The 17,689-nt window shown below is 41.3% G+C and overlaps 1 protein-coding gene across 3 annotated transcripts in view; it reads right to left on the minus strand.

The window, feature by feature from the left end:
* Window positions 1-929: 929 nt before the first annotated feature.
* The window catches only part of LOC310894746 (neural-cadherin-like), a 50,587-nt gene continuing 33,827 nt past the window's right edge, over window positions 930-17,689 (minus strand). For 2 of the 3 annotated variants that reach the window (XM_083825226.1, XM_083825225.1), the window contains exons 19-33: window positions 16,876-16,969; window positions 15,900-16,084; window positions 15,062-15,294; window positions 13,747-14,024; window positions 12,524-12,738; window positions 12,070-12,197; window positions 11,100-11,224; window positions 10,800-10,923; window positions 10,538-10,718; window positions 7,674-7,840; window positions 6,667-6,931; window positions 5,709-5,889; window positions 4,079-4,332; window positions 3,070-3,224; window positions 930-2,653 (exon numbers count right to left, since the gene is read on the minus strand). In XM_083825226.1, the coding sequence (XP_083681352.1) occupies window positions 2,252-2,653; window positions 3,070-3,224; window positions 4,079-4,332; window positions 5,709-5,889; window positions 6,667-6,931; window positions 7,674-7,840; window positions 10,538-10,718; window positions 10,800-10,923; window positions 11,100-11,224; window positions 12,070-12,197; window positions 12,524-12,738; window positions 13,747-14,024; window positions 15,062-15,294; window positions 15,900-16,084; window positions 16,876-16,969 (2,987 nt within the window). In that variant the 3' untranslated portion in view covers window positions 930-2,251. Of the gene's footprint in view, window positions 2,654-3,069; window positions 3,225-3,453; window positions 3,512-4,078; window positions 4,333-5,708; window positions 5,890-6,666; window positions 6,932-7,673; window positions 7,841-10,537; window positions 10,719-10,799; window positions 10,924-11,099; window positions 11,225-12,069; window positions 12,198-12,523; window positions 12,739-13,746; window positions 14,025-15,061; window positions 15,295-15,899; window positions 16,085-16,875; window positions 16,970-17,689 lie in introns of those variants that run through there. The other variant, XM_083825227.1, reaches the window with a different exon arrangement.

Here is a 17,689-nt window from a genome sequence, read left to right on the forward strand (position 1 = left end):
TAAGTGACCCCAGGGGACAGAAGAGCTTTCCTCTTTCTCATCTACCATGACAACAGAAGTCCATTAAATGCCCTGACTACAATGCAGTTTATCTTCTGTCGTGTGCTACTTCATGTCTTCAGTTATTTGAGGGAAAAATCAACTACTGCTTCAACTTTACTAAGTCAATTTTTAATCCATTCGTATGTAAAATGTTTGGTTTCAGAATATGGATTATGAAGTAATCCTCTGGGATCACAGTTAGCCTGTCTCAAGCATTACTTGTAACACATTGCTCAAATTAGTCTCTTTTGGAAGAGACAGAATTTACCAACAATATTATTATGCTAAGCTTTACTTGAGATCAAATTCAGAAGAGGCAATTTAATAAAGAGTGATAAAAATGTATATGCACTTAATGAAAATGTTGTAAGAGTTCAAGATTCAGAACAATCACCTTAATGAAGTTCTGGGGCTCAGATTTCATTTTCAGCACAGTATATGTAATGTCCTAGAATGTAAGAGATTTACAGTTTCTTACCAGACCATAAATCTTTACAAAGGCAGGAAAAACTGCATTAAGCAAGATGTAGCAATGTGTTATACAGCTAAAATATTTATTTTTATGACTTTGTAAGAACAGACAATGCCCAACCATGTGAAAGTTTGGCATGGAGTGACGTACATTGACTCACTCTTTGCTCCGAATCTCTGATAAACATTGCTATCTTAGTGTCATTTGTATAAACTATTTTATGAATGAATACAGATTTTTTTATTCAGTTCACATGGTGTTTTTGTTCAATCAATCTTCAATGTAAACTACATTTGTTCTAAAAATATCAAAAACTTCCTTCTAGGTACCAAGCTTTTTTTTTTTTTTTTTTTATGCCAAGTAATATGATCTATAGTTATAAAAGACCTAATTTCAAGATTGTATTTAGACATCAAAGGAACTCTCAAGACTTCAATAAAAACAAACAAATGATCTTCGAGTGTTAAGTACCAGTAATTAAAAAAAACATAAAAAAAATTAAAAAAAAAAACCAACACAAAAATAAAAATAAAATAAAATTAAATATTTTAAAAATGAAAACCTTAGCACTTCAGAGTTTTCAAGCAGTCTGTATGCACCCATTAACATTCACACATCACCCAGGCATCGGGAGCTGCCCCTACTTCAGAGTGGTAAGAAAGAAAGAAAGAGAAAGAGCAATTTAAGGTGATTTACCCATGGTGGCAGAGGTTAGTGTTCAAGTGAATGTGAGATTTCAGAAGTTCCTGACAACCTTCTCATGCTCAGACAACTTTCCCATCAACCAAAGTCCGTTTTTGGGGAGTGGGAATAGGAGACAACGGGGAGCAGGGTAGGTTTCCTACGCCTCCTGTTTTGACAATTCCACTTTTTACAATAACTGTCCCGACTGAAAGAGTTCAGTTCCAATATTTGGCTGGATTCTCTTTCAGTTTCTCGTCACACCTTTTATTAGTCCTCTTTTCCAGCTGCTGACTTGGAAGCAGGGTTCTATGTGGAAAGCAAAGTTGGAAATAAAAGTTTGCTGAAAAGAAATTTTTTGAAGTCTGACAACCACTTATTTACTTGTGTAAAATTCTTGACACAAGTAAAGAGGTATTCACTGCTTTCCCCTCTCTAGATTTAGTTAGAAAACAGAGAAAAACAGGACTTTTTTTCAGAGAAAAAAGTCTCACATGTACAGGCTGGGCAGTGTGTAATAGCGAATGAGAGTTGTGTGTCATATGAAGAGAGATTACAGTTTAGGAGGAAAAGAAAAAAGCTGACAAAAACAGAGAAAATTAAAATGTTTTATATTTAACATTTATTATTTTACCATCTAAAATGAATGTAATTTAAAATAAAAATGCCCTACCTGTTGCTACCTGCCTGATACAAGTCATGTTAATACCAGGGAGAAAATAATTCAAATGCTTGCATCCAGGACAATTCTAGTAGCCCACTGTGGTCTACACAGACTAAAAGAAATATTATTATGCTATTCTATACAAATCTTACATTTCGATGTTTTCAAGAAAATTCATGCTTTAAAAGTTTGCACTTCTGCCATTAAATAACAATTTATACAGTGCTTATAAAAAGGACTGTTCAGATTATCACTTCTGGGAACAGTATTTCATACCACTGTAACTGAAAACTTGCATCAAGTTACTTGATGTACCTTATGTATAAAAAAGGGCATTTTTAAAAAGTAGTGTCCACATGTCATGGCAACACTTCGAGTTACTTTAACTGCTGTTAAAAAAGTTCATTTGAGAGCTCACAGAGTTCTTTAAGTTTGTCAAACTTTGACCCCCACTCGTGGAGGCAATCATAATTTAGATCTTCATCATCACTAATGGAGTCTAAGGAACTAAGGCTCCCTGCAAGAGAGCATTCTCCTTCCAGGCAGTAAAAATGAATAGTGTCAGCTGGGAAACTCTGTAGGTCGTTGTCTGCATCACAGATGATTTGAGAAACATATTCATTGAAGTCTGGAACACTGCCAACAGCTGATGTTGCTTGTTTTTGATGTGCACATTTTGGTACTGGGTCTCTTTTTCGGCCAGTGGGTGTCCTGGAGTATGGAGAAGTTGCCCTCAAGGACAGGTGGGGAAGGTTATGGAGAGGTTTCTTCAGTTCATTTATATCGTAAGCAGTCTGGAAAACAAAAACGCAAGTGTCAGAAAGAAACAACAGAAGAGGAAACAGGTTCCCAAAAATGTTTTAAAACCAGTGCAACACAAAATTGTATTCTGTGAGTTTTCTACAAACTGGAAAAAAGAGAAAAGTTCAGATACACACTTTGAGAGATGGCAGTCTCCAGCTAAATCAAGAATGCCGTGTTCAGAGCAGCCGCCTCAAAGGTGGCCACAAATAACCAGCATGAAAAGTACAGATTGTGTTAAGATAGAAACCTCCAACTCAAAAAAGTACTTCAGGTAAAAAAAAAAAAAAGGAATTAAGAAAAAGGCCAATTGGCTAAGGACAATAAAGAAAAAAATAAATATAAGGCCTGGAAAAGGAAGAGGAGTAGAAAATAGATGTGCAAAGACTGGACTGAGACTGCATCATACCTGGTCACGTTCTCCACCTCCTTCTTCATTATAATTTAAGACATTTTCTCTAACATCCTCCCAGCTTTCACGCTCTTCAGGAATGTGGTAAATTCCTCCTTTCCGAAACCCTGAACTTCCCCACTGACTCCACACCGTGTAAGAGACCAAGAGAGCTGGAAGAAAAAAATACACATATTTGTTGTATGAAGGATGACTAAATACAATGCATGATAAACAAGCAGTTATGTGACTCCTGAGGTATTAAATCACCTCTTCATCTGACAAACAACTACCCGTAAGAAAAGTGTAATTGTTAATATATAAACAGCTTATGTTCAGGAAGGTAAAGAGTCATCTATGTGTATTACATCATAAACTTCATTAAAAGGGTATTTTACTTACCTAAAGGAATCCATTTAAATAGAAGGCATTTTGGCCAGTCTCTGGCCTTTCACCAATCCTGAGTAAATAAGATACCCAAAGTAAGTAAAACACTGTTTTAATGAAGGTTACAAGCGTAATATAATCACTGGAGTCTTTACTATTCTGAGACGCATATGCAGTTTTTCTTACTGATATGAGAAGCACAGTTTTACAGTGAACTAACATTTTGGCCAAAGTGGGCCTAAAAGTGCACACATTGTGAACATTTTTTTTGCCCTGCACTCTTATTTAGGCTTGCTTTTGGGAGTGTAAACCCTCTAGAGAAGAGGTTTTACAGAAGAGAAGGTCTCTGCCTTCCTAATATGTGAGGAACACATGCCTGCTGTAGGTCCTACCTAATAAAAAAGCAATGGGTAGGGGCAGGTGGGAATTTCTTTTTTTTTACAGTAAACTGTAAATATGTATCGATGCCTGTCTCTTAGCATCCTCAAATGAACTCCCAACTTGTGATCTCCAGAAAAGGAGAAACACTAATCACAACATCTGAGGGTAAAGCAGACTTGATTCAAACAAAGAGCAAGGTACAAGATTAGAAAAGAGAAGAAAAAAATAGTAAAACAACAACAAATACTTGTTTTCCTACCTAGGAAGACAAGGAGACACATGCTGATAGCCAGAATAGAGCCAGAGCTGAGTCCAACAGGTCTTCCAGCCTTCACCTGGCTAATTTCACACCATCTTCCCTTGTAGCCTTCGGGGCACTGGCAGATGGTCTTGTCTTGGGATTGAGCCACACAGGTACCTCCGTTCCTACAGGTCCAGTGTCCGCAAGCTGAGGAGGTACAGTGTCTGAGCCCAGTAAGGCTATCAACCACTTCCACTTTCCCAGCTGGACACCTGGTCAACAGAAGCACAAGGGATCTTTAAGGCAGGTGATGCGCCTGGAGCTGCATGCTGTTTTGTGCACAGTTTGTTACTATTTCGTTAAAGCCAATGATTACAGTCTGCTCAAGCAAACCACAAGTAGACATCGAGAGCATCAAAGAGATGCAAAATCTAACAGTGAGCCAGTAGGCTTATGAAAATGTGAACATATATTCAGCTTTCCCCATCCGGAAGATATGCACAAGAGCTTCACTCCTGCCTTAAAAAAGGGATTTATCAGCTTCTGAACCCTTTTTCTACAGAGGTCTTCAAAATCCGTAGCAGGAAATGGGTAGCTGAGATTAATGGGAAAAGGGCTAGCGAGCACTTAGAATAAACTTTGTAATGTTCATTTGGACCGTTGGGAAAGAGACGGCCATTGATCTGCTCGGAAGGACCCAGCTTGTCTTTCAGGACTTGGATCTGCAGAGAAAGCAATTTCTTCTGATGTGTAATTGGAGAGGCCACGCAGGAATACTGTGAGGAACACAGACCTGCTCTCTGCACTCTGATGAAAAAACACTCATGAATAGATAGAAGAGCCTTCATGTTGTTCTTTTACAAAAGCACTGAAGAAAGGAGTGTCCCGAGGCACACTTTGGACCATCTCACAGCCTCCTTCAGCAACGCGTTGCTAGGCCTCAGAAGTACAAAGTTTGGCTGAATTGAAGGAATTCAAGTGGTACCTTCTCCTGCTCCTGCGTGGTGTTTGTTTGTTTGTTTTGGGGAACAGAAATGCTTGTATTTTGATTTCCATATCTTAATGTAATTTCTGAATGTTTTCTTTAAGGGTTGTCTCTTTTCCAACGAACTAACTGCATGGGATACCAGGCTGGTGGGCTTTGGTTCTTTTCATTCGCAGCCAATTTTAGAACTCAGTTTTGTGACAGTCTGATCTTGAAAGTCTCATTGCCTCATACAAAGTATGACCAACTTCAGCTTCTTTACAAAACATATATATCATATATTCTCTCTCTATATAATGTATACACAATATATGTACATTGTATTAATACAATACATATTTTCACACAGGCTGGCAGAAAACAAAGCTTTTGCAGTCCAGATTTTATCAAAGGGCATTTCATTTCCACACTGGCCTGTGATTTTCTCACCATGGGAAAAAAATGGTAGAATAAGTAGGTTGGTCCCAGGTCAGACTTGCAGGAAAAGGCAAGTTTGGCCCACAGTAGGAGACGAGATGAAGAGCAGGACATGTGCTTGGGATGCCCCCTCTGGTCAAAAGCAGCAGGGAGTTTCACTGTTAAAAGCAATTTGCCCGACCTAGGGTGGAAAAAAAGAGCTTCCCAACCACCCCTGGGTGGAAAAAAAACAAAAGCTGCATGTACCGGCATTCGTATTTTCTCCACAGGTCTACACAAAGGAAAGGGCTGTAACAGGGCTGGCTGCTGCAGGCACTGGAATGGCATCCCATCGTGACACCCTGCCGCCTCAGAATTAAGCCAAACTCTGTGCTCTTGCCTTCCACGAGAAGTGGCTGACCATTCAGCTGGACGTCACGCAAACAACCTGAATTAAAGAAGGGGAATGCACATAGGAATACGATGAGTTAGCAACTTCCCTACCTTCCTTGCCCCCAACTCCTATGCAGGAGACCTTAAGGCATGCTAAAATATAGAGAAAAAATAACAAATTTTATAACGATCCTTAGATGATTTATCTGTTTTATTTTAGAAGAGATACAGGACATGTGCCCATGTGCCCTAGTCCCTCTGCAGATTGACAATACTTCTCCAGAACAGCTTGATTGTACCAATGTAACAATTTATCAGAGCTGTGCTACGGACCAGAACAGCTCCCCTAAATTAATCTAGACTTAAAATCTTAGAAGTGAAGCTGAATGAGAAGCAACACACTGGAAAAAGCTGTCTTTTAGTGAGCCACGGTCTCAAAGTCCTAGCACCCCTGCCCCAGGAAACAGAGACAGCGCCACATATTGCCTCCCAAGTCTTTCTCGTCCTTCCAGGACATGTGTCTGTTCCTTAAACCCATCCACAGGGCAAAGTGATTGAAGATCACAGTACAATTTCCCTACTTGCAACATTTGCCATTGGAAATGAAAATACAAAGTGCTACAGGAGCTTTACATCGTCACTAGGACCAGATACAGTGGTATATAAAGAGATGAACACTAGCTCTGATTTCCCTAGCAGAGGAAGTGAGATTTCATGGGCACAGCAGTCTGTGTGGGAGTTCTTGCTTGTGTTTTAGACTCTCCAATGTACTCAAAGATGGCATCTTTAGGTTGTAATTGCCTTCTTTTTGAGACTTCATCACATCACTTACCTTGGAAATCGCTCTCTGAATGACTGGGAAAGCGGTTTCCTAGCACAACGCTTGCCCAATCCATTTCAAACCATCTGTTCATGCCCAAAACAGAGGTCACTTCTTGATTGCCTCCACCACCGTTAACACGCAGAGTAAATTCGTTGTTGTAGCGCTCCATGGTCAGCAGAACCCACTGGCCGTTATTTATACGTAACGTCTTCATTCTCAGAGAGTGATTTTTGTCCCCCAAGCTGATGTTAACGCAAAAAAACCCCTCATCCATCTAAAAGACAATAAAGACCTTCAGTAACAGAAATTCACCCGTGAGTGTTATTGCACTGTCCTGCCTCAAAACCAAACCAAACCAAAAAAAACCCAACACAGACCTGAGCTTTTAAAACTGAAATGTCACTCTTGCTTTTAAGGGTCTGAAAAAGTCTTTATTCACAGATAAAAATTGCCACAAGAAAACTTCAGGTCCAGGAATTATCAGCTTCTTTCTTTACAGGCCACTCTCTCCTAACTCAGATGAACCTTTTTATCGGTCTTCTCCCTGGTGATACCGATCTCTGTCTTCCCATCTGACCCTGCCCTTACAACTGGAATAATTAGCCTCTGCCTGGCTAATATAATCCAGACAGCTTTTTTTTTTTTTTAAGCAAAAGCAAAAATATAGAGAGAAGCTTTATTGCCAGAGACAGATAAAAGCAAAGGGAAAAGGCAAACAGGACAAAACAATCTTCCCCATTCACGTGTATCACGTGTGCTCACCAGTACTTTCACTGGCAGTGAAACAACTAGACTTTATGCTATGTTGTCTCACCACTAAGCAACACTGCTCTGGCTGTGCTTTATTTTCAGGAAGGACAATGCAAATAAGAGCAGTTGCCCTCACGTGGTGAATTCTTGCTCTTTATTAAGTTAAAAATAGGTGTCCTTAACCAGAAACTGCATCTACGTCTCCCGTTGGGATACTCCGTGACAAACGAAGAGGACTGAAGCAGAACAGCCTTTGGGGCACCCACCTCCAGCCGCAGGTACCCGCTCCCATCTGCGGAGGCCAAGCTGAGCAGGGTGCTGCGGGAGATGCGGGTGCGCACCATCAGCCGGATCCGAGTGCTGCGAGTGCTGCGAGTGCTCCTCGGCTCGTAGTGGATCCAGCTGTCCCTTCCAAAAGCCCACTCTGGAAGAACTAAGCGCAACACACACACAAAACCAAGGAGGAAATCTCAGAACTAGCTGCTCCCCCAGATCTCCCCTGCTTGAGAATTAACCAGTTCTGAACGTCGGAGTTTCAGTTCTTAAGAAACTTTGACAACATAGTGAAGCATCATGGAAAGCACTCACCCCACACAAAACAATTTAATATATTAAATCCACATATGCAAGCACCGCCCCTTAATTAAGGAAATTATGAAAGAAAGAACAAACCAAGAAGACAGAATTTAGGTAGCAAAGGGACAATTCGACATTCTGCTCATCACAGGCTACACATTCTACCCAATCATTCCTACACTGAGCCCCAAACCTCTTTTTTTGTCTGTTTGTTTTTAAAACTAAACCATTTCTTCCAGTAAAGTAGTTGGAAATGATCTGAAGACAAAAATCCTTATTTTCCCATCATCTTGGGGAATCCACTTGAGAGTCTTCCAGCAGAAGTCTTTGATGAAGTTGTTTCCATTTTTGTGGAAATCAGCTATCACTAAACCCAGAACCTGGCGCTTTTATGCAGCAGGTTCCCACTTTAGTCTCATTACCTGACAGCAGTCCTAGGTCTCCTTGTTCTGGACACAGCCTAGTTGAAACAAGAAATTTCTTCCAACCAAGTAAAGATATAATCCAAGTTCATGGCTATACGGGAAGAATGCTGAGTCACCAACATCTAAGCTGAGGTCAGAGTCACTTAAATAAAATCCAAAAAGTGCCAAAAAGTGGGTGGTGGGGAACTTAGTCTGGTTCCCAGGACATGAAACATCATATGATAGAGACTTAATTTCTGCATTCTCTTTCTCTCTCACTGTTTCTCCTATCTCTTTTCTTTCCTAAAGTTAATTTTCTTTTCTCCTTTAATTTATTGCCTCATATTATTCTTCCTACCCCACTGCTCTCTTTTGCTCAATATCCCTGCAGCAACAGGCTCGAACTGATGAGCAGGGATGGATTTTCTTGGGACACTCCAGTGATTCCTGACCCCAGCTGTCTGCTCCTTGCTGTGAGTGTGGCTCTGCCATTTGTATAGCATCAGCTCAACACCAGTATCTACAGCCCAAAACATTAGAAGAAACCGGAACCCATCGGAGTTTTCCTAATACAGCAGGATGTGACTTGTGGATTTTAAGTAATTAGTTTCTGAACACTTGGTTTCTCACACAGTGGTGTGGGGTAGGAATCAATACAGTTGTCCCAAATAAGCAGCTGGGCTTATGAACCAGCATCCCAAGATAATGCAAACCAGAATATGACTTAAATATAGGCAGATGTTTATAAACCAGCATCATCTGTCTGCAGAACATTAATACAAATAACTGAGCTATATTGACCACTTACGTGGTCATTATAAACACTTAAACAATGAAGGCTCCAGGCCTAGAATGTGCCAATTGTGATTCCAGTCCTCACCACAGCAGACAGGCTTCCACTGGGTAATTTAATGTCACCTTTTAAGTCTTGTGTGGGAGACGGAGAAAGAAAGAAAGGGTCTGGCTGCTTGCAGGGTGTTATTGTTCTGTATGCAAGATGGACAAGTAAGAGCGTTAAGCTGAAAGGATATGTGCAGTTGTGTCTATTAATCACAACGCATTGATTCAATGCTACCTAGCACGTGCTCCTTTCCAACTGATCACTGCTGCTCATCCTCTCCCGTAGCGCACTCAAATTAAGGGGTTGAGGGAGCAAATTCTCCTCTCACACTACGCAAAGCCCCAGATGTTATGGGGCATTGGTACTCATAGTCTGTTACAACCAACCCCATCATTCCTACCTTGTACCTAGAGGGATCAAGCAGACTCAGGGCAGGTAAAGTCCCAGGAAACACCTGTAACTTGTGTTTGCTTTCTGCTTCTGAGCATAGGCTGCTGAAGGTATATGCAGGCCAGAGCCAACTTCAAGCATGTGTGCCCTGAACAGGGCTGCGGGCAACTAGGAGCGCTTCACACATTAAAGGACTTATTTCTTAGATTTTTGAATTGTGCTAAAACTTTGTAATTTCTTACAATGCCTCTGAGGTTTTCGTTACAGTCCCTTGCATGCTTTTGTTCTCTGATGCACATTTCATGCTGATTTTGCACAGGATAACACATTTGCTGGAGCTGGCCTCATGTTATGTCCCCACATGAACCCACCGCTGTGGTTTAAGGGCATTGCACAACCTTCAATTCATTCCAGTGGCAGAGGGAAATGTAATTACCCCCCTTTTATGGATAGAAAATTGGACCTGAGGACTTGAGGGTTGTGTCCCCAGGTTTTACAGACAGAACATAGCAAGCTGGCACCTAATCACTCTTAAGACCACTGCAAGATGACGAACAGCACCATGTTCATTAAACTAAATTTTTTGACCAGTATGGTCAGAGGGAGAATGCACAATGCAAAATGTTTCATCTTTCTCCACTGAGAAATAAGGTGTTGTGAAAAAAAAGGCAAATCAGCCCGTGTGACCACTTGCCTCCTTCACAAAGTAAAGCAGGTCTCATCAAGATCCCCATCTGTGACATTACCTTTATTCAACAAGAGTTAGAAGGATAGTTACATTGCTGCAGATCTAAATCATTCCCAGAAAGCAGCATGGTCTTATTAAGTTCCTCAGTTCAAAGTGGTGGCAAACAGAGCTGTGTCTTTGATGCTATTCCCACAGATCCTTGCACGAATTTCTCCCTAGAACTTGCAGTACCTTTGTCACATGCTGGTCCAGCGTATCCCGGGGAGCAGTCACAGCGAAAGAAGTCCCAGCCGCCAACGCACTTGCCATGGACACCACAGGAGGCCACCCCAGCGCTCTGACACATTTCATCCGTAAGGACGCACCCGGGAGCGCTGTTCAAGGACTCTGCAGGGTGCTCTAAGTCATAGACCTAGGCAAGGACAAAGAGAAGCATCACATCAGGTGTCCACAGTTGACACTGGTAGATCCAAGATCGGTTTTAGCGCCCTACCTTACTGTCAACGACAACGTTGCGAATGCAGCCAACAAACCCTTTGAAGTGCTTTTGTGAGGCGTGGTAAGGCAAAGTCTTCTTAACGCCCCCCAGCTGTAGGGGCTGATGGCCACTGAAGAGCCTGCCCATGTTGAGGGGAAGACAGAGAAAGAGAGAATTAGTGGAAAGAAAGAATACAATTTGGCTGAATTTTCTTTTCCTCCTCTCCCTTCCTTTTCCTTAGATTTTTTGAGCTATTATGTTTCCAGTTTGCTTTTTGTTTGTTCGTTTTGTTTGATTGTTTGTTTGTTTTTTTACCTCCAAGTTTCCACAGTCTCTTCAGAGGCTTCACAGGCAGACAGATCCACTGGGGACATCTTAACACCGCTGTTGCTATCTCTAACTGAGATGTTTACGCAGTGGTCAAGAACCAGCTTCACTTTCTGGAGAAAGGTATTATTTGAAACAATTGCATCTGGAGACACGCGTACATTTTAATTACACATTTTCTTTCACTTAGCAGAAGGGGGATGTTAACTAGTGATTACACTGTAGGAGACTTTATTAAAATACTAAAACAGTTCTATACACTAATCTGGAGAGTTGGCATATAACTAAGGAGCCATACAAAAGAAAAATCTGACTCTACCATGACCAGGCCAAGTCTCTGACAGGGCAGAGAGAAGACAGGATTTTCTTGAAGTGTGCTGCCAAATCAGAACCCAAAGAGACAAGCTAGCAGAGCAGACGGTCTGCCAGGTTCCCTGTTCCAGATCCTGACATGCTCAGTGCTTTCTATTACGGGGGAGAGAAAGGGGCAACCTAGCAGATGGCCTCACCAGTGTTACATCAGCAAGAAGTTCCCCTTACACAAAAGCATTTCTATCTTCTTTGTGAGTCACCTGGTGGGGCAGGGTTTCCCACTCCAAGAAACTAAGGATATTTCACTTCATCAGCCCAGGAAGCATCTTGTCCCCTGGATTATCATAAATCCAAGGTCTAAGCAATAGATCATTAATAGAGAATTCATAATAATAATAATAGATAATAGATCATTAAATAAAGAAAACAGCAGGGCCCACGTCAAAGTTGGGTCAGACCTCTCAAGGCCTTGTTCTGATTGACTGCCTCAAGACTAAGGGGATATCTGAGCTGACAAACTTCAGTCCCTGCCCTTGCAGTGATGGGATGATTGTTGAAAAATCTCTACAGGCACAAAAAGGGGTTCTGAAGGGGTTCTAGATACAGGAATTAGTGCTTTACCAGGATTGCCCATATTTACACTTGCCTTTCCATCATTTATAATTTTTATATTGTGCCAGCGACGATCTGCGACATTAACTTTTGGGGACAGCTGCAGGAAAAGCTCGCCAAAGCCATGGCTGACAGTCAGCGATGGGACACCACCAGAAAGCTCTGCAGAAAAAAGACCGTTACTGGATAAGCACCCACCTTGTTCCTATACGCACCCAGCTGAACCCTGTGTCACCCTCAAACTTTAGTCTGAGGAGCTCTTTAGCCAGTGGAGGGAACTTAGTTTTAAAATGTCCAGCTTCTAACACGGTGACAGGACACACACTGGGCATGGTGGCAAATTGGTCTGCATTCTCCTTATCCTCCAAAAGTAACTTTCTGAACCTCTTTATTTTTTAAATGAAAAAAAAAAAGCCACCAATACTACTAACCGCAAGTAATTCACGTTCACGCAACCACACAGAACAAGTACCCGTGAAGTTACCAACCCAACGCCATGAAATCTTTCAGCTCTCCAGGCTGCCCTCGTGCTACCGGTCCCTGGTACAACAGAAGGCCGTCGGGGACTTCGGTGATAAACTCCAAGGAGATGCGGCTCTCAAAGCAAGGCTTGAGAGGAGGGAACCAGGCGTAACCGTGGCCTCTGAAGCTGTGTTTTGTCTGCTGGCAGTCTGGTCCTTGGAAATTAGGAGAGCATTTGCATCTATTAAAAATAAAAAATAAGAAAAAAAATCCATCATGCAAGCAGAACTGGCTAAGGACTCATCCTACAGCAGGACTCTCCAATCTGATCATAGGAGCCTCTAATGCCTTGGCCATGGTGACAGTTAAATAAGCACTAGCAAAACTTCCATTATAAAATGTCCTCCATTTACTTGTTTGTACAAACACAATTTATCTTTGGATCTAAATCATATAAGGTAAGATTAATTGCCTAATATTAAGCAAGATAGTTCTGTGAGTAATGAAGGAGCCTTCCTAAAAGACCCCTCTCAAAACCAGTGAAAATGGAGCAGAAGTAAAGGAGCCTCAGAACTGAGCAGATAATACACGGCAGAGCGCTACCAAGGATAACAGTATTTCCGGGCACCAAAATTTCTCTACCTGATTACACCTGAGCAGCACTGTCAGGCTCAGGTCTTCACTGTGAGCAGGGCTTCTGCAGCTTCAGTCTGAGTCCTACCTCCCCTGTCAAGGCTCTTCAGAGAAGAGCTCCTCAGAAGAGGCTGGCTAGTTGTTTCTGCCTTCCTATGCTGGGATGGCCACTTTTAAGCAAACATGCCTAAGGTTTCCCTTCTGGAAGGGTACTAGGCTCATTCTGAGCTAGCACAGTCCCACTATTTTTTTCATCTTCATGCTATTTTCTCTACGAGATGTAATTTTAGGAGAAAAAAATCAAGGCAAGGAACATGGGGACATGATTAAAATGTTTAATAACATCGAGGTAGGCTGCACAAAACAAAGACATTTTGCAGGGCGATATCAAAGGAACCATGACTGCCTGCGAAATTCCCAAGGTTTTCCTGGAGACTACGACAAACCAAAGTACCTATTTGAAAACAGAGGTCTATTTGCAGGACCTGTGTGAAGTACAACAGTCAGACCTGCCACAGTGAGAAGCCATGCAATGACACCCCCCAACCTTCCTGTCCTCCTCCCCACAGACCGAGCAGAAGCACTCTGCCTGCAGCCCAGGCAAAGACCCACCAACCTGTAGCCCAAATCAGTATCCACACACGTGCCACCGTTGAGACAAGGGTTCGTCTGGTATGAGGAGCAGGAGAGATGGGGACTCTCCCGAGCTGCACAGCCACACAGGGCACTGCTCAGGACTGTCACAGACACCAGCGAAACACTTCCAGCTGTGGTTATCGTTGGCACATGACTCTGCTCATACTTGCTGACGCATCCGCTGCTGTGAGTGCAGTTGGCAGTCACACATTCGTCAATGCCAATCTGGGTGATATTTATATCCAAGATGTTTTCCAGCTGTGGAGAACAATTAGTTGCATTCATCTGACTTTTCCACAAAGGGGAAGCTCACAGATGACAGACGTGAAAAGCCCAAGTCTTATTTATTCTCAAAACTGGTTGCTGTGCCATTTCCTTCCAACATTTACCTCACTCTGTCCAGTCAAAGGCAGTTCAGCCTGGTATCTGTTAAGGCAAAAGCCTTGTTATATAAAGTCATTTATAGTGTGAGTATTTAGAAGACAAAAATATTGTCACATTCATCATAAATTGAGTGGGTAACTTTTATTCGCTTATAGTTCTGATGAACTATTTTACATAGAATCTGAGCTGTACTTTTAATCTGGACTTGTACCTTAATACCGAGAAGGGTGAACTGGCCTTGGCAATGAAGAAATACCTTTTCTGGCAACAGTGAGTTATTACTGCAGCACTGATTATTATCATAGCTGTATTTCAGCCTACGTGTAAGAACAGAGTCATTTCCAACACAGCAAGTCATTTAAATCATAGCAGAATTTTATTTTTTTTTCTTGCAAGAGGACGCAAACTTTGTAAGATTTTAAATGCACATTTCTAACCTGTTTCTCCACTGGGTAATGGTTATTTTACTGCTTTGCCCTCTTATCTCAGAAAGCTGGAACTGTTGAGTGAACACACGTTTCTGAGCTTCAGCTACAGAACATTTCTGTGTAGAAGAATATAAACTGAAATATTAAGACCCCATGTACAAAGGTAACAGCCAAACACATCCTTTATACAGGATTTTACAGCCTCTTCAATAGGAAAAACATGTTTACATTCCTAAAAGTTTGCTCGTTGTGTTTGGGTGACTCAATTTGTATTTACAGGCTGGCTTCTAAAGCATTCACATTTGAAACTTTAAATATAAATGTTAAAGGACTATTTGACTTTACTGATTAAAATTATCCGTTTTTCTCACACATTATTTCCTTAGTCATTCTAAATATGCACATTCATTAGGCAGTGGATATTATCTGAGTAGACACAGTGGGAAGATGCTGTGCTTTCATATGTAGTATACATACACTTACCCACGCTCTGGAGGCTGCTACGTTGCCATTAAGTTTTTCTGCTTTATAATAGGGTGGACCATAAACTGCAAACCAAACATCAATGCCTCGGGTTTGACTTGGGCTATTTAACACACTGAAAATGTGAACATTTTCAAGTGGGGCAGACATGATATCTGAAAGCAGCTTCTTCATCTGGTTGTATTTACTCTCTTTTTTAGGGGATTGGGATATGAACTCCTCTGGGGTGATACCTGTAACAGAATTTAAAAACCTGACAAACACTTATCTTGCAACTGTTGTACCAATAGAAGAGGGGAGCAGGACAGAACAAATATTAAGGCTGCAGAAAATGCACTCAATTGTAAATTTATGAGTGTTTTCATTTTGAGGCTCTGAAATTTTCCGTGCTGGCTTCTTCTTAGGATTTGTGTAATGAAGCTTTTTGATTCTTATTCATTTCTTTTTTTTTTCATTCTTTTAAATCAGAAACATGGTTAAGATTTTATTTTTTCACAAAGATTGAAACAATCTGGTGAATTTCAGGGAGCCAGTTGTTCAAATAAGGATTTTTTCTGAAACATAAATTGCTGTTTTGTTGAAAAGTCAGTGTAGAAATCTTGTATCTTTTCTTCAGCATCAGACAAGCATTTCTTGCCGACTTTTCTCCAGAGATGTGCCTTACACGCAGTAAGGACATGTCAGAGGACCACGCAAATGAAGATGCATTTTCAAACCTTTATCTATCAAGGATTAGCTCCTAAGTTTAAGGGCATGAGAATTCTAAATAACACAGTAGCAACGTTAAAGAGGTAGATTTCAGTATTACGATTCTAACGTACTTCATCGCCTTGCTTACCTTTTATTCGTATAGAACCAGCATTACGGAGGGCATCATCTTTGATCTCCTTCACCATAACCTTTACAGTTGAGACAACATCTGGCCAGACTCCATCAATGACTCTAACTCTTATGTTGTATGTTCCTGGTGGGGTTCCTTCTTTAATAGTCAGCAAACCTGAGTTATCATTAAGGATAAAGTACCTGTAATAAGAGTTAAGCCAAGGAACAAGCTATGAGAAGTTAAAGAGCTAAGATGTAATTACTATCGCTGGTAGTTCCTCTGATCCACTTTATTTTGGGAAAGCTACCAAAGACAGCAGATGTGGTCCCTCATGAAGGGACAGTGCAGAACAGAACATTTTTACATTGCCTGTTGGCTCCTAATGACTCTCCACCAGTATATTGAGTTTTCTTCCTATTTCTATGCCATAGAAACTATGTAGAAAGACTCAGGCTACTACAGGCATAACTGGAAACCGTGTGAACTCCTAGTTCAAATACATTCATCAAGAGTGACAGAGGAGGCACAACCCACCTCCAAATGGCACATGTAAATCTCAACCCCGCTCATAATCCAGACACTGTGGTGGGAACACATCCAATACACATCACATTTTAAAAACAGTGGTGACACTGAAATACCAAGTTCCAGGAGCTTGGAGGAAAGAGGATGGAAGTCAGTGGGTATTTTTTCTGTAGTGGGTCATTGATGGTTTTTATGGATATGACTATAAACGGGGAATTGTGAGTGGTGTCCCAGTAGATTGGGCACTCTATGAGGCAACGGGAAATGGATCAGTTTGGCATTCAGCATTATTTACTGTCATTTCACACTCAGAGGTTTTTGGAGAGCTACGCACAAGCATCTAACCAACTACATGCTTTTGCACACTTGTTTTCAAAAAAAGAAGAGTTTAAATACATTCCGTGTTTTAGCATCCAGGCAAGTTTTCCACACATTTTACCCAATATCCATTTTTCTCTCTAAATACCTTGATGTTTTTCCTTCAAATTGGTAGATTTTGCGATCCCAATCATCATTATCAGGGGCACGGACTTGTCCCAGGATGGTCATGGGTAGGATACCTAAAACAACATAGCATGTAAGTGGCATAGTCAGAACAATACCATTACACAAACAGGTCAGCCATTCCAGTTTTACTGGTTTGCCTTAAACCTAAAACCTCTACAGAAATAGTTGTGATGATTCTTTGCAGAAGATGTGCACCAGTTTGTAAATACCACACGCTGTCCTGCGTGGGTAATAATGGGTGTTTGCTGTATGGCTGCAGAGATTAAACTCAACCAGGGGCTGCATGGAAGAGCAGTCAGGAAGGAAAAAGCTAGCCACCTCTGAAGAAAGATAAGAGAGATTCAGAAACAATGTCAGAATAATTCTTCCCATTATTTTAGCTGCCATGCCCAACCAGCTTACAGAGTGGTTTAGACAGGGGTTGAGGTTTGGCAGAACAACCAAAATATTGACTGGATGACAAAGGGCAAAAAACAATAGCAATTTGGAGGAAGTTACAGCAAGATAGAGAGGATGTCCAAAACACAATAACCAGGCTTATTTGGAGTAGGTGGTGAGACTTTGGGGTGAGAGGGAAAGCAGCATGTATTCTGCTGTTTTTAAATCCTCTACGAAAAACTCACAGATAAGTGTTGTTGTTTGTTTGTTTTTAACCAAAAGCTATTTCTGAAGGAAAGATCCACAGGTATCTGAACTCGTATACCAACTGAGTAAAGAATCAAGGATACACAAAGAGCAAAAGCTGTGGGATTTCACCTTGTGAAAGGGAACAG

The sequence above is a fragment of the Anser anser genome (genome assembly GCF_964211835.1).
Source record: "Anser anser genome assembly, chromosome: 2".
Classification (NCBI taxonomy): Eukaryota; Metazoa; Chordata; class Aves; order Anseriformes; family Anatidae; genus Anser; species Anser anser.